This window comes from Diabrotica virgifera, chromosome 2 (assembly GCF_917563875.1).
Source record: "Diabrotica virgifera virgifera chromosome 2, PGI_DIABVI_V3a".
In the NCBI taxonomy this organism is placed as follows: Eukaryota; Metazoa; Arthropoda; class Insecta; order Coleoptera; family Chrysomelidae; genus Diabrotica; species Diabrotica virgifera.
In genome coordinates, this window is record NC_065444.1 from 28,825,857 (window position 1) to 28,840,186 (window position 14,330).

General features: G+C 33.3%; 1 protein-coding gene across 4 annotated transcripts in view; it reads left to right on the top strand.

The window, feature by feature from the left end:
• Positions 1–14,330, top strand: part of LOC126880017 (fatty acyl-CoA reductase wat-like) — a 149,730-nt gene that overhangs the window by 95,279 nt on the left and 40,121 nt on the right. For all 4 annotated transcript variants that reach the window (XM_050643537.1, XM_050643540.1, XM_050643538.1 and 1 more), the window contains exon 4: positions 14,097–14,242. In XM_050643537.1, coding sequence (XP_050499494.1) covers positions 14,097–14,242 — 146 coding nt within the window. The remainder of the gene's footprint in view (positions 1–14,096; positions 14,243–14,330) is intronic.

Genomic DNA, 14,330 nt, shown 5'->3' on the forward strand with positions numbered 1-14,330 from the left:
TGACTCTTTTCCATTTCTTCCTGTCCTTACACTCAAACTTTGCAATCTTTAACATTCATTGTTATTATATCTTCTTCTACATTATCCTTCCTCTACACCTGGACCATAGTGATGTCCAGTTAGTTATCCCTTTCAACATATCTAAGCGTAGGCGTCTTTGTATATGTCCTATCCATTCTAAGCGAAGATGTGTCTAACTATAGTTTCTCTCTTTAATTCTTCTTCAATTTCGGCATTTGTTTTCATTCTTCTTTCTGCCTCTCTTATTTCATTGGGGTCCAGTGTCGTTCTCATTATTTTTATTTCAAAATTCAGATGGCTATCTTCCTCTTTAATCGTCGTTGTTTCCATCCCAAAAAGTTTTAAAAAATCTTATTAAGGTCTTATGTTGGTTTATCTTTGTTCTATTACTTCGAGTGTTGCTTCTCAGCAAAAACATCTGCATCTAGGTATTACTTGAAGTTATCTGTAATAGTTTTTTTTACGAAGTATATACTCCTTATTATTACATCCAATATCAGGTTAAAAAGTCTCGGGGAGATAGAGTCACCTTAATCAGTCTCGGGGAATATGATATTTCTTTGATCTCCTTAGAAGTTGTTCCGTTGAAACTAAACTTTGCTGTGGTGTTCTTACACTTACTGTTAGCACATGTCTTAATTTTCTGGTATATTCCATGATGCTTCCATCATTTTCGTCAGATTAATTGAATCAAAAGCGCTTTTGAAATCTACAAATAGTACGCCCACCTCTCTGTTGTATTCTCTCGATATTTGACTTTGCTCCACTGCACTGGAATTAATTGTCGATTTTCCCGGTCTGAATCCGTGCTGGGTATTCTCCTAATGAGGTATTAATATATAGAATATAATATTCTCATAATATTCGTTCAGCGCATGCTTTGTGGTATTCAACAGGGTTAGGTTAGCTCTGTAGGTAATTCTCACACTTCTCCCGATCTCCTTTTTTATAGATAGGCACTATAACACCTCTGTGCCAATATTCTAGTAATGTATTTTGTGTCCAATTTGTTGTATTAGCTTGTTTATTTTATGTGTAATTCTCGTCCTTCGTGTTTTATTAATTTCACTGCTATTTTATCTTCTCTGCTGCTTTTCTGTTTCGGAGGTTTTTAATTTCTGTTTGTACTTCTTCTTTGGGAATTTCTGCTTCGTCTTTATCTTGTAATATTGGTCTAACTTCTTCATCGCAGTGTGTTTCTTCCGTAGTAAATAGCATTTTTTCATAATATTCATCCTATATTCTGCTGATCTATTTATATTAAAAAAGGGGTTTTTATCTTCTTGGTTTTTTAATTCTCTTGTTTTAATGCTAGGCGTATTTTTGTTGTTCTGACTTCTTTGCAAAATTGTTTTATTTTATGGTTTTTTACTCAAGCTTTTCATTCAACCAGTCATTCTTTTTCTTTTTATTTGTTATGTTGGCTCACAGCCAGGGCCTATTTTACCACTAGGCCCGTGAGGCCCCTGCCTCGGGCCCGCATTTTAATGGGGCCCGAAAAGATCACTAAAAGAATATTTCTATTAAAAAAACAAAATAAATTTTCAAAATTATTTCATTTTACGAACAGGAAATAGACCAAACAAAATTTTACGAACAAACCATAGACCGTTCTTAAATAAATGCATAAATCATAAAACTGCAATAAAATTGGGTAGGTTGCTTTGTCGGTATCAATAACTTTAAACCGTTAAGAGTCGTTTAAACACAACGATAAGTCACAGCAACTAGTTGTGATGACAAGTTGAAACGCTGTTTAGACGCTGCGATTCAATGCGATACCACCTTCAACCCAACTCCAACTTTGATAAGTTGTGCGATGCACCGTTTACACACAATGATAAGTTGCAACAACTCGATTGATCTTGATAAGTTGTTTGATTTATCGCTGTGTTTAAACGACCCTTTACACAATTTAGCGGCGCACATGGGTTCGCTCCCAACCCCTATAAAACCACTTTTATTGTACACAAGTTCGCTCCGAAACTCATACCCGAAAGTTAAGTTATGACCGAAGGGTTAGGTCTTCCTACCTGAAGCCGGGAGCGAATCCATGTGCAGCCCAATTTAGACACCATTCCGAAGGATTATTCTAGGTAGGATTAGCAAGAGGTAAGAGGTATCGGTACCTATTGTCATAATATTTATTGGAAATGCACTTTTTAATTTAATATTGAGTTTGATGGTTAAATGCCGTTTTCTGTAAGGTATTGCATTAGTCGTTTTATTAAATCTCTTTTAACACTTTTTTTCTTAACTAAGTAATCGTTTCGTTATTATCATGAGTTAAATATCTAAGTAGCAGTGAAAAACGAAAAAGGCAAAAATTAAGAGAATAGAAACGGTAGGCATAAAAATATGCAATACATATTATCAGGGCTATAACTAGCGTTTGATTGTCCTTGCATAGATTTTAACGAGAAAAATACAAATATGTATTTTAAAAGCCGATCCCAACGAAATATTTTCAAATGACACAGTTTTATAAAGACCTTAGATACAAGGGCACCCTAGATCTAACATAAAGTTTTAATTTTTCACTGGGGAAATTATAGTCTTTTCGACTAAAATGCGATTGGAACAGAACAGGGGCTCCTGAGACCTAAGCTAAGCTAGGGCCCCCCGAAACCTTAACATAAAAATTTAAATTATTACTTAGAAAATTAGTTATTTCGGCATTATAAAACCTAAAATGTCATTGCAAGATGGGGCCCGGGCTAAGCTGGGGCCCCCGAGACCTTTCTGTAAATTGTTACTGAGGAAATTAGTTATTTTGGCGAAATAAAAATTAAAATGCAAACGGAATAGGGGCCCAGCTACTTTGTCTTAATTAATTTACCCCAGACCACATCTTGGTACGTGAAATGAACCAGATTTTTTCGGACCCCCCCTTTCGATGGGGGTATACCACCAGATCACCCGGCAAAGGGCCCCCACATTCCACATCACGTTTGCCCGGGAGCCGCCAACATCGTACTTACGACGGCCCTGAATATTATCATATTTTACACGTGCGCACAACAGTGCGCAAAAAGGACGTTCGTCCTCCCATCCTGTTCTTCTTCTTCTTCTACGGCACTACAGTCCTAATTAAGCCTTGGCATCCTTTATATTTTACCTCCACCCTGGTTTATCTGTCGCTGCTCTTCTCCATACACGGACTCCTAAAAATGCTTATGCATCGCTGCTTACTGTGTCTTCCCAGCGCTTTTTTGGCTTTCCAACCAGTCTATTTTCTTGCATTCTAATTCAGTGCTCTTTTTGGTAACCTATCCTGTCCCTTTCTTATCACATGTCCGGCCCATTGTAATTTTTGTATTCTAATGAAGTCTGATTGGGGTGTTTCCTTATAAATTTGATAAAGCTAGTTGTTGTATCGAATTCTGAAGATTCCATTTTCCCTCACATGTCCTAGTATTCTCCTTAGTACTTTTCTTTCGAATGTATCGAGTTTGTTTTTGGATGTTTCTTTCAGGACCCATGTTTCACTTCCATAGCATGCTATTGGTCGAATTAAGGTTTTATAGATTCTTATCTTTGTATTTCGGTGGACACTTTTAGACCGAAATATATGGAAAAGGGCAATATAAGCTCTGTTTGCCTGCGTTATTCTCTTCCGTATTTCCCCTTCTTCTCTTCTTCTGATCCGTCGGCATTTATTTCTACTTCCAGGTATGTAAATTTTCCAACTGTTTCAATGTCATTTTCATGTATAATGTTTTGTGGGACTATATTTTTTCTTCTCGTCTGTATCACTATTTTTGTTTTTTCTGTGTTAGTTTCCAGACCTAGTCTTTTCGTTTGCGTTTTAAACTCTGCGTATATTTCCTGCGCTCCTAATGATGTTCTATTCAAAATATTAATATCATCGGCATAAGCGGCCAGTTGACCGGTTCTGTTGGTAAGTAGGTTTCCTCGTCCAGTTTGCATTTGCCCAACAACAGCATACTCCAGTGCCAGATTAAACAATATTGGGGGCCAGCCTACCACCCTACTTCAATCGCTGCGAGATTTAAAAAAGTCTGTTCGGTGGTTTTGTACTCGTACACATGCCTCAGCAGTGGCGGATCTAGACATTTGCCTTGGGAGGGGAAATTTACCCCTTAGAGGGGGGGGACTTCCAATGAAACACCAACCAAAAGATATAAAAAAGATAAATCCAAACTACATAAAAGACATAAATAATAACTTATATATGCATTAAGTAGCCTTCTAGAATGTTTTTTGGGTTGACTTTGTCTTTCTGTGGTTTCAGTTTGATAATAATTATTGGTTAAGTCAGGTAATACATTTTTATGTTTCAACAATTTTTTTCTTTAATTTTGGACCTTGTTAGGGGGGAAATTTTCCCTTTTCCCTCCCCTTAGATCCTCCACTGTGCCTAAGTTTCATCCATTGTGGCTTTTATGAATCTAATTAGCTCGTGTGGTATGCCAATTCAGCCAATATATGGTATAGTCTGTTCCTTTTGACTGAGTCGTATGCCTTCTTGAAGTCTACAAACACGTTGTGAATATCAATGTCGTAGTCCCACGATTTGCTCAAGACCTGCTGGACTGTAAATATTTGATCCGTTGTCGGTCTTCCCCATCTGAAGCCCGTCTGATACCCTCCAATAATATTTTCTGCTGGTGGTTGGAGCCGCTGGTTTATAATATACTTACGCGAGGACTTTATATGCTGTACCTACATAGTAGAGAAACTCCACGGTAGTTGTTGCACTTTCAACAGTTAAACAATGTTTAATCGTTTAAATATAAATTTTATTTATTTTTAATAAAAATTTAAATTTCTGGTGCAACTGTATTTCTATTAAATAATTAATACATTTAAAAAAGTTATTATTATTACTAGATATTAAATTTTTGTTAGGGGCCCGAAAATTATGTAGTGCCTCGGGCCTGATTTGAAGTAAAATAGGCTCTGCTCACAGCTCAAAGATATGACCAAGTAGTCCTTAACAGACCGCTACTAATTCATAGAAAATTTACACCTGGATATAAAATAAACTGTAAGACTTCACAAAATGTTTTTTGCAGATGTAAATAAGCATGCCGTGTGTAAAAACTTAACTCAAAAAAATTAACCAGCGCGCTAATAACTCTAGGGGTTGATGCGCTTAAAAAAAGTTCAAATAAAAAACAAAATTTCCTTTTTTGTACGAATGGTTTGCCTCACTGAATTATAACTCTGTACGACAATGCTTACATTTAAAAGTGATTGCGTTCGCAAAATTCTTGCATACCTACCTATACATATAGTTTTGTTGTGCCTATCTAGGCATGGAAATTGCCCACTGACATTTACAATGTTAACGAACTCACTGAATTTTCGATTATTAAACTATCTTACACAATATTTTGTAAACAAACAAAATACTACAATTTGATTAAAAGAATCAAATCGACTGATAACGAGACCATAATATTATTATGTACTTACATTTCTCGTTAAATACATTACACAACGGCAATGAATAATGAAGAATATCTACAAATTATTAAGTATAGTTAATAATAGTTATTTATGTATCATAGATATTTATACTCTTAAGGGCGACAAGCTTATAAACTCGAGAGCCTGGAATGGAACTTGTCATTTATACCCCGTTTAGGCTTATGCCTCTTCAGGGTGAAAGAACCTCCTTTTCAGGAGTATAGGGACGATAAGAGTGAGCTTGTTGTGAATGTTAGGTGATGAGTGGAGGAGCAAAACTGCCAGTGGATCAGGGGTTCAGAAGGTGGTTTTAGCGCAGAAGCTCTAGAGATGAAGGAGAGAAGTTGTCGTAGTGCAGTAAAGCGTCCAGTCAGCCAAGGAGGGTCCAAATCTGTCACCATAGAGGAGCGGCTCTTGGATCAGCGTCTGGGGATGCAGCTTGGTTATCTGCGATACATTAGGGGAGTTTGTTCTAAAATTTCGTAGTACTCATCAGGTAGTTCGTTTCTGGCCAATTGTAGAAGATTGGCCGGAGGGAATGGAACTTTGTCTTTCGGGATCCTGGTGAGTATGTGACCTTGCCGATTGCAAGGGGTGGTTAGAACATATTTTGCTCTGTGGTTATTTCCATTAATCGTACGCAAAACGTATTTGTTGCTGAGAGAACGTATTCTCTCGTTGATGGGGGGCATTTTTGCGAGTGGGTGTACCAATACCGACGGATATCTCCAGTGCTTCCTGAGGCACTTTCTGAGTATTCTGCGTTCACAACCGACGATGCTGTTGGCGTATTGTTGGATTAGTGAGGCATAGAGAACCGCTCTGTAGTCGATGATGGGCCTTATGTACGTTTTATAGGTGTGTAGGAGAGTCTTGCTTGATGTGCCTCCAAACGTTCCAGATAGCGCTCCAAGGAGTTTAGCTCTATTTCTTACCCTATTTAAGGTGTGTTGGATGTCAGTGTTCCAGTTGAGTGTCCTGCTAAAATGGACCCCCAAGTAGACTACCGACGGACGAAATTCAAGAGCCTCTCCATGAAGGGTTATTCTAGCCCTTTCGTTTCTGGAACTTCTAGGGTGTCTGAAGGCTATCATTTGGGTTTTTGTTGGGTTGAGGGTGACTCTCCAGTTGTTACACCACGTAACAACCTTGTTTAGTTGTGTTTGGGCCCTATCGAAGACAGAGGGGTGCCCCAGCGTACCATATGCAGTACCCGAAGTAAGCAAAGCAGTATCGTCGGCGTAAAGTAGGATTGACTCAGTTCGATTAATGGGATGGGGAATGTCACTGTTGTATAGGAGCTAATATTGACCCTTGTGGTACTCCTGCTTGTGGAGTAAATGGGGTGGAGAATTGGTTGGCGACTTTGACGCGAATTCTTAGATCTGAGAGATAGGAATGAATGAGTTTGATGAAAGTCATAGGCAGTCCAAATCGGCGGAGTTTTTCGAGTAGACCTGAGTGCCAGACCTGATCAAAAGCCTTTTGAACGTCTAGGAAGATGCCTACAGCATATTTTCTATGCTCGTTTATGGTTTGGGAGATGTAAGTGGCCGCTTCAATCAATGCGTTGCGTGTGGAATGTTCAGCTCTGAATCCAAATTGAAAACTGGGGAGAATGTGGTTTGTCTCTAGGAATTCTACGAGTCTCTCCTTAAGGATCCTCTCGTAGACTTTACCACTCGAGAGAGAGCCTCTGGCCCGAGAGTTTGTATGTCGCCCGAGGGTATAAACATCTAATAATGCACGTGGTGCATAAATAACTTTATGTCATACCGGTTCATTGCATCAATTAAAGTTCTAATTTTATTTTATATTAATTAGAAGTAATATTGTATCGCAGCAGGTGTTTAATACCGTTGCTAGGAAAGTGATCTTGGTTAGCAATTTGCTATTAACGTAAACAAAGTTTTTCTATGGATGTTATAGAATGTGCAACTTCTCTCACTACTTACATACATTCAAAACGAACAATTTCTCATGCAGTTGAGAAAAGTCCGCCATTGCAGTGAGAAATATTTTTTCTCACTGGTTCTCCTAAGGATTTCCATGGTAACATGCACAATACATACACAATTAATGTTGTCAAACAAAACGTGTTGAAGCAAACCTTACCAGGAATTACCTTTCAAAACTGTTCAAAAATAGGTAACTGTTAACTAGAATTTTAAATAAATAACGTAGGTATATAAATTTTAAGAATATTAACTACATGTATCATATGTATTTTATTTCAATTTATGCATATATTATACCTAAAAGCGCCTAAATTATTTAATTTTGAAGTTTGAACTCTTGACAAAACCACATCCATAGAAAAAGTACAATGTACAAGACATGAGAAAATGATATATTTCTCGGCCCGTGCCAACAAACTTCTGCGCTCGTGAGAAAAATGTCTTTTTTCTCACTTGTTGTACAATATACATTTTCTATGTGACATTGTCAAAAAAGAGTCAGAATGCAAGAGAAATTCGATATTTTTGAAGAAATATGTAGTTAAAAAAGCCAAAAAAGCGACTGAAAATCTGTTACCGAAAAAATCCAAAGAAACGTACGACAAGGAATACGCTAAATTTCAACAATGGATGGCAGAAAATAATCTTGAATGCGTAAATACTACTAGCATACTTTGGAGACATATTTATACTTTGTGCCTGCGCCGGCATAAAGTATAACCTTATGCCAGAGAGGGCATAAAGTACATACAGGGTGAGTTTTTAGTGCGGGATCGGTCGATAATTCCATTACGGTATAGAATATCGAAAAAAATATTTAAAAAAATTTTGGCAATGATATTCTCCACGCTTGGAAAATATGTCCATTTCTACAGGGTGATCAATAACAGCGTGGTATATCAAACATATAATTTTTTAAATGGGACACCCTATATATTTTTTCATATTTATATTCCACTTATAATTCTTGTTCATATAATATTGGGTTTTGCATTACTATACAGAGTATTTAACAAGTTATGACCATTTTTATTTCGAAATCCCTATGAGATTAACACCCTGTATATAAAGAAGTAATTTATAGACAATAATTTTTTTTATGTAGTAAGATAAACAATATACTGTAGTTTTTAAATTAAGTCCAATTGAAATCATTGACGAATGTTTGTATACAGGGTAAACTACAAAACCAAATTACGATTTTCTCTATTTTTTTAAATGGATCACCCTATATTTTATTTTTCAAAAATATTGTATTTATTATACTCTTTCATTTTTATATAGCATTCCCTATATCTAAACTTATTACTTTCGGAGATATATTTAGTTTTCTTCAACTTTCGGGAATACATTCAATTTTTCTAGTAGAAATAAGTTGGTATTGAATGATAATTAAACAAAATTATTTTTATTCAATAAATAACTAACACAAAATATAAACCATAGCAATATGCAATTAATGTATCAATAAATGTGATATTAAGGAATTATCATATTTCCCTAATATACAAGAATCATACAATTCATACAAAAAAAATATAGGTATTTTGTGTATAATAAAATTACAAGATTATTTTTATTTAATAAACAGCTCACACAAAACATAAATCAAAACAATATACAACTAATTTAATAGTTTTTAGATTATTATATAGGTGATCTATAAATGTTTAAGGTGATATTGTTAGAGATTATGTGATTGGTCCACATTTTTTGACGGTTGAGGTTTTTATACGACGGTGCTCCAGTTCTTCCAAAATTGATTTTTTTCAAGTTTTATTTCACATATAAAAAACCTTGTATACCAGAAGCATCCAACAACGCTTGATGATATGAAAAATAGAATAAAAGAAGCTTTTAATAATATTGACTTACAAAAATGTTAGAAATGTGGCTCGGTCATTTGAATATCGGTTACAAAATTGCATAGACGTTGAAAGTGGTCATTTTCAACATTTACTTCAGACTTATATCCTTAACATCACATTAATTGGTACATTCATTAAATTTTGTTATGGTTTATTATTTTTTGTTAGTTATTTATTGAATGAAAATATTTGTTATATTATTACATAATACTTATTTGTTAAGTTATTTATATTTTTAAGAACTGAATGTATTCCCGGCAAATAAAGAAAACTGAAAATATCTCAGAAACTAATAAGTTTAGGTATAGGAGATGCTATATAAAAATAAAAGAGTATCGTAAATACAACATTTCAAAAAAAAATAAAATATAGGGTGATCTATTAAAAAAAAATTGAGAAAATCGTAATTTTGTTTTGTAGTTTAAAAGTGCTTATAAAAATGAATATTCTACTAAAAAATTATTGGCATAGAATGCTGTTGATATACCAATCTAAAAACTGTTACATCAGTTGTATATTGTTTTGATTTATGTTTCATGTAAGTTATTTATTGAATAAAAATAATCTTGTTATATTATTATATACAATACAAAGTTTTTTTTGTAGGAATTTTACGATTCTTGTATATTAGGGAAATATGATAATTTCTTAATATCACATTTATTGGTATATTCACTGCATATTGCTATGGCTTATATTTTGTGTTAGTTATTTATCTAATAAAAATTATTTTGTTTAATTATCACTCAATACTAACTTATTTCTACTAGAAAAATTGAATGTATTCCCGAAATTTGAAGAAAATTAAAAATATCTCGGAAAGTAATCAGTTTAGATATAAAAATGAAATAGTATATTAAATACAATAATGTTGAAAAATAAAATATAGGGTGATCCATTTAAAAAAATAGAGAAAATCGTAATTTGGTTTTGTAGTTCACCCTGTATACAAATATTCGTCAATGATGTGAATTGGACTTAATTTAAAAACTACAGTATATTGTTTATCTTATTACCAAAAACAAATTATTGTCTACGAATTATTTCTTTATATACAGGGTGTTAATCTCATAGTGATTTCGAAATAAAAATGGTCATAACTTGTTAAATACTCTGTATAGTAATGCAAAACCATATATTATATGAACAAGAATTATGAGGGGAATATAAATATGAAAAAATATATAGGGTGTCCCATTTAAAAAATTATATACCACGCAGTTACTGATCACCCTGTAGAAATGGACATATTTTCCAAGCGTGGAGAAAATCATTGCCTATTTTTTTTAAATAACTTTTTTCGCTATTATATACCATAATGGAGTTATCGACCGATCCCGCACTAAAAACTCACCATGTATACCATTATGTGGTTCGTAACTAAGTAATAAATACACAATATTAAACCGGTGTGACATAAAGTAAATTAAAAATTTAAAATGAAATATTAATAATATATCGAAACTGTCTCGGCGACAGGGTATTGCCCGCTTGCAAAACTAGTTTAAAATTTATTTTTTCTACAACCGTGTTAAAAATGCAATTTTTAGCACTCCATACGAGCGTTAAAAATGCTGCTTTAAGGCACTAGTGCTTTAAAATTTTTTTAAGGCACTGCAGTTCGTATTGACTGTATATAGACCAGTAAGGATCTGTTTTTAGGTGGATGTGAGAGGTGGCATTCAGATTTTTGCGGATAAAGTTAGGTGATAACTTCGTTAATAATAATTGATTTATGCTCCTTCTCAAATATGCCCGGAACATTAATAAAAAAAAAAAAATATTTAAAAATTTCAAAAATTTTTTTTCAAATTTTTTTGCTTATAACTTTAAAACGATTCATTTTGGAACAAAGTCGTATAGGAATAAAACAAAGATAATTACATTTTCTATCAGATTCGATTGGCTAAAAATGTCTTAATTTATCACCTTTGCTGCAAAATAGCAATAAATATAAAATAAGGGGGCAAAACAAGCCTGTCCTTATTCAATGATTTTCCATCACTTAGGTTAGACTTGGAACCTTCCTAATTCGCTTACAAAATTTTTGTAATGTGCTAAAACCGTACACCAAATTTCATTAAAATTGACTTACTAGATCTTGAATAATAATTTTGCAATCTAAACTTTTTTTAAAAAATTAAAATTTTTTAAAGTCTTGCACAAAAAAAACTAAAACATACAAAGATTTGTCAATTTTTTTACATATAAAGAAGCATTCCACCTATCTAATGCACTTTACATAATTGAAATCGGATTATTTAAACAGGCTCAGCAATGTTTTAAATTTATAAACAATTGTTTGGCCTATAAACAAATTAGTCCTGTGGCCAGGAGGGGTGCTACGGGCTCCTTTATTTAGATGGACTTACCCAAGATTTTTATGTATTTTTTGACCCGTAGAACACGAATTTTTTGGGTAACAGTTGATCCGGATGTCGATAAGATTGTTATAAACAAAGAACGTGAGGAATTACATAACATCGATTTTTCGCAAAATAAAACAGTTTTTTGTATTTCTTGGGTAATTCTAAGCAAAAAATGTTCTTACAAGTTTTTTCGTAGGATGCATAGTTTTCGAGATAAACGCAGTAGAACTTTCAAAAATTCGAAAAATTGCAATTTTTGAACGCGAATAACTTTTGATTAAAAAATAAAATAGCAATTCTGCTGACAGCATTTAAAAGTTTAAGTAAAATTATACCGGTTTTACTCATTTGCATTGCTAAAAATTAATTTTTTTTTATTAATAAACAAAGCTATTTGTTTATAAGCCAAAAAATTGTTTATAAGTTTAAAACATTGCTGAGGCCCCTTAAATAATCCGATTTTAATTCTGTAAAGTGTATTAGATAGGTAGAACACCTCTTTATATGTAAAAAATTAGACTACTTCTAAATGGTCTACTTTTTGTTCAGAAAGATTTTAAAAAATTTGAACTTTTTTAAAAACATTTAGATTGCAAATTTATTATGCAAAATCTAGTAGGTCGATTTTAATGAAATTTGGTACACGGTTTAAGTATGTTACAAAGAATTTCCTAAGTGAATTATTAAGGTTCTAAGTGCCACCAAAGTGGTTAAAAACATTGAATAACAACAGGCGTATTTTGCCCCCTTATTTTGTATTTATTGCTATATTGCAGAAAAGGTAATACGTTAAGACATTTTTGACCAGTCTTATATCATACAAAATTCAATTATCTTTATTTTATTTGTTTTTATCGACTTTGTTCCAAAACGAATCGTTTTAAAGTTATAAGCAAAGAAAGCACAAAAAAATCGACGTTCTCAATATTTTTAAATATTTTAATTTTTTTATTAATGTTCCGGGCATATTTGAGAAGGAGCATAAGTCAATTATTATTACTGAAGGTGTCACCTAACTTTATCTGCAAAAATCCGAATGCCACCTCTCACATCCAAAAATAGACGTTTTTTCACAGATCCTTACTGGTCTAATATGCAGTTTTCATGTAATGTCAAAAAATATAAAATTGGAATGTCAGTCAAGTTCAAGTAAAAGTTTTTGTAGATATTGTCCTGTAATTACGTTTGTAGAAAAAATATTGTATGATATGCGTGTTAAAAAGTACATTTTTAAGGCACTCATGTGAATTGCAGAACTCGCTTTCGCTCATTCTGCAAACTTTCACATGCGTGCCTTAAACGTGTACTTTTAACACTTACATCATAAATAACTATTGTGTAGCACCTGCAGAAAAAAAAGCTCATTTTGGCGCCTCCCAAACAAGAATGGCTCTCAGCCATATCTCAGGAACCGTTTATAGTACAGCTTTGAGAAAAAAATATTTATAACAAAAGTTGCCTCGGGAAAAGCCTGGAAATTATTTTCATAATTGTAGGTTCACATATTAAAAATTAAAAATTCAAAATTTTACAAAATTTTCCTAATGAAAGGGCACTGGAAATACGATCATGGCATTATTCATAAAATTCTGCGCATATTTGATTTCACAAGCTTAAGTCTACCTTTGCCAATAAGAGGTGGGGGTGAGTGGGAACTTTATTATAAAAAAATGGCTGTAAGTCGGGTTCTGCTAAATATAATTTTGCAAACTTGGTCTTGTTGAAAACAGCTCTTTTTCATCAATGTAAGAGTTATAATTTCGAAACAGAGTAATAAGTAATATGCCAGCTACGAGGCGTTATTTAATTATTTTCAGAAGTCTACTTTTCTTTGGAAATATTAAATACAAGTATGCATTTTTAGTCCTATATTACAAAATAAGACCAAATTAGCAACAGCTTAGCGAAAACCGCATGTCGATACCTTTTTTCTATCTCGAGATATCTTTAGAAACGTGTAAATTTTAAACATAACTGTTACTGAAACCGGTAAACGAAGTTAAGGAAAGGTAATGTGCTGTGGAAAAAACAAAAAAACATTTTCCAGATCTCAACGTATATAATTAACTAAAACAACTTTAACTCAAAAAAAATTTTTTGGATGCCCTGTATAAATAATTATGTTAATGTTTATACTACTGAATAGAGAATTGAATTACCTTTCAAATGAGCTATCACATGACCCCTATTCTCATTTAAACAAATCATCGATGACGTCATCACGCCCAGATGGGTGACGTCACTAGTATGATATATATGCCAAAAAGTCGTAATTTAAAAATAAAAATTGACCTGTTTCGGGATTTTTTTCCAAAATCGTCTATTCTCGAGAAAATGAATTAATTCCAACCTTTACGTGCTCACTGTATATGATGTATTATAGAAATTAATAATTAAGTAATGGATAGTTGGAGAAGTACCTAAGACGTTTTAAATTTTTTTAGGCATTTTTGCATTGCTCTACAGCGTATTCAAATTGTATACATCCTGTTATAGAAGAAAAATTTTATGATCCGCCCATCGATCCAGAGACGTTAATAAATTTAGTAGACACCTTAGATGAAAATACTTTACAGGCCATTACTCCAGGGTAAGTTTTTTGTTCCTTTTTGTATGTAGAACCAATCGTATAATGCCCATGCCCAGTAGGGTGGTGCGAAAAAAGTCAAGTTGATAAT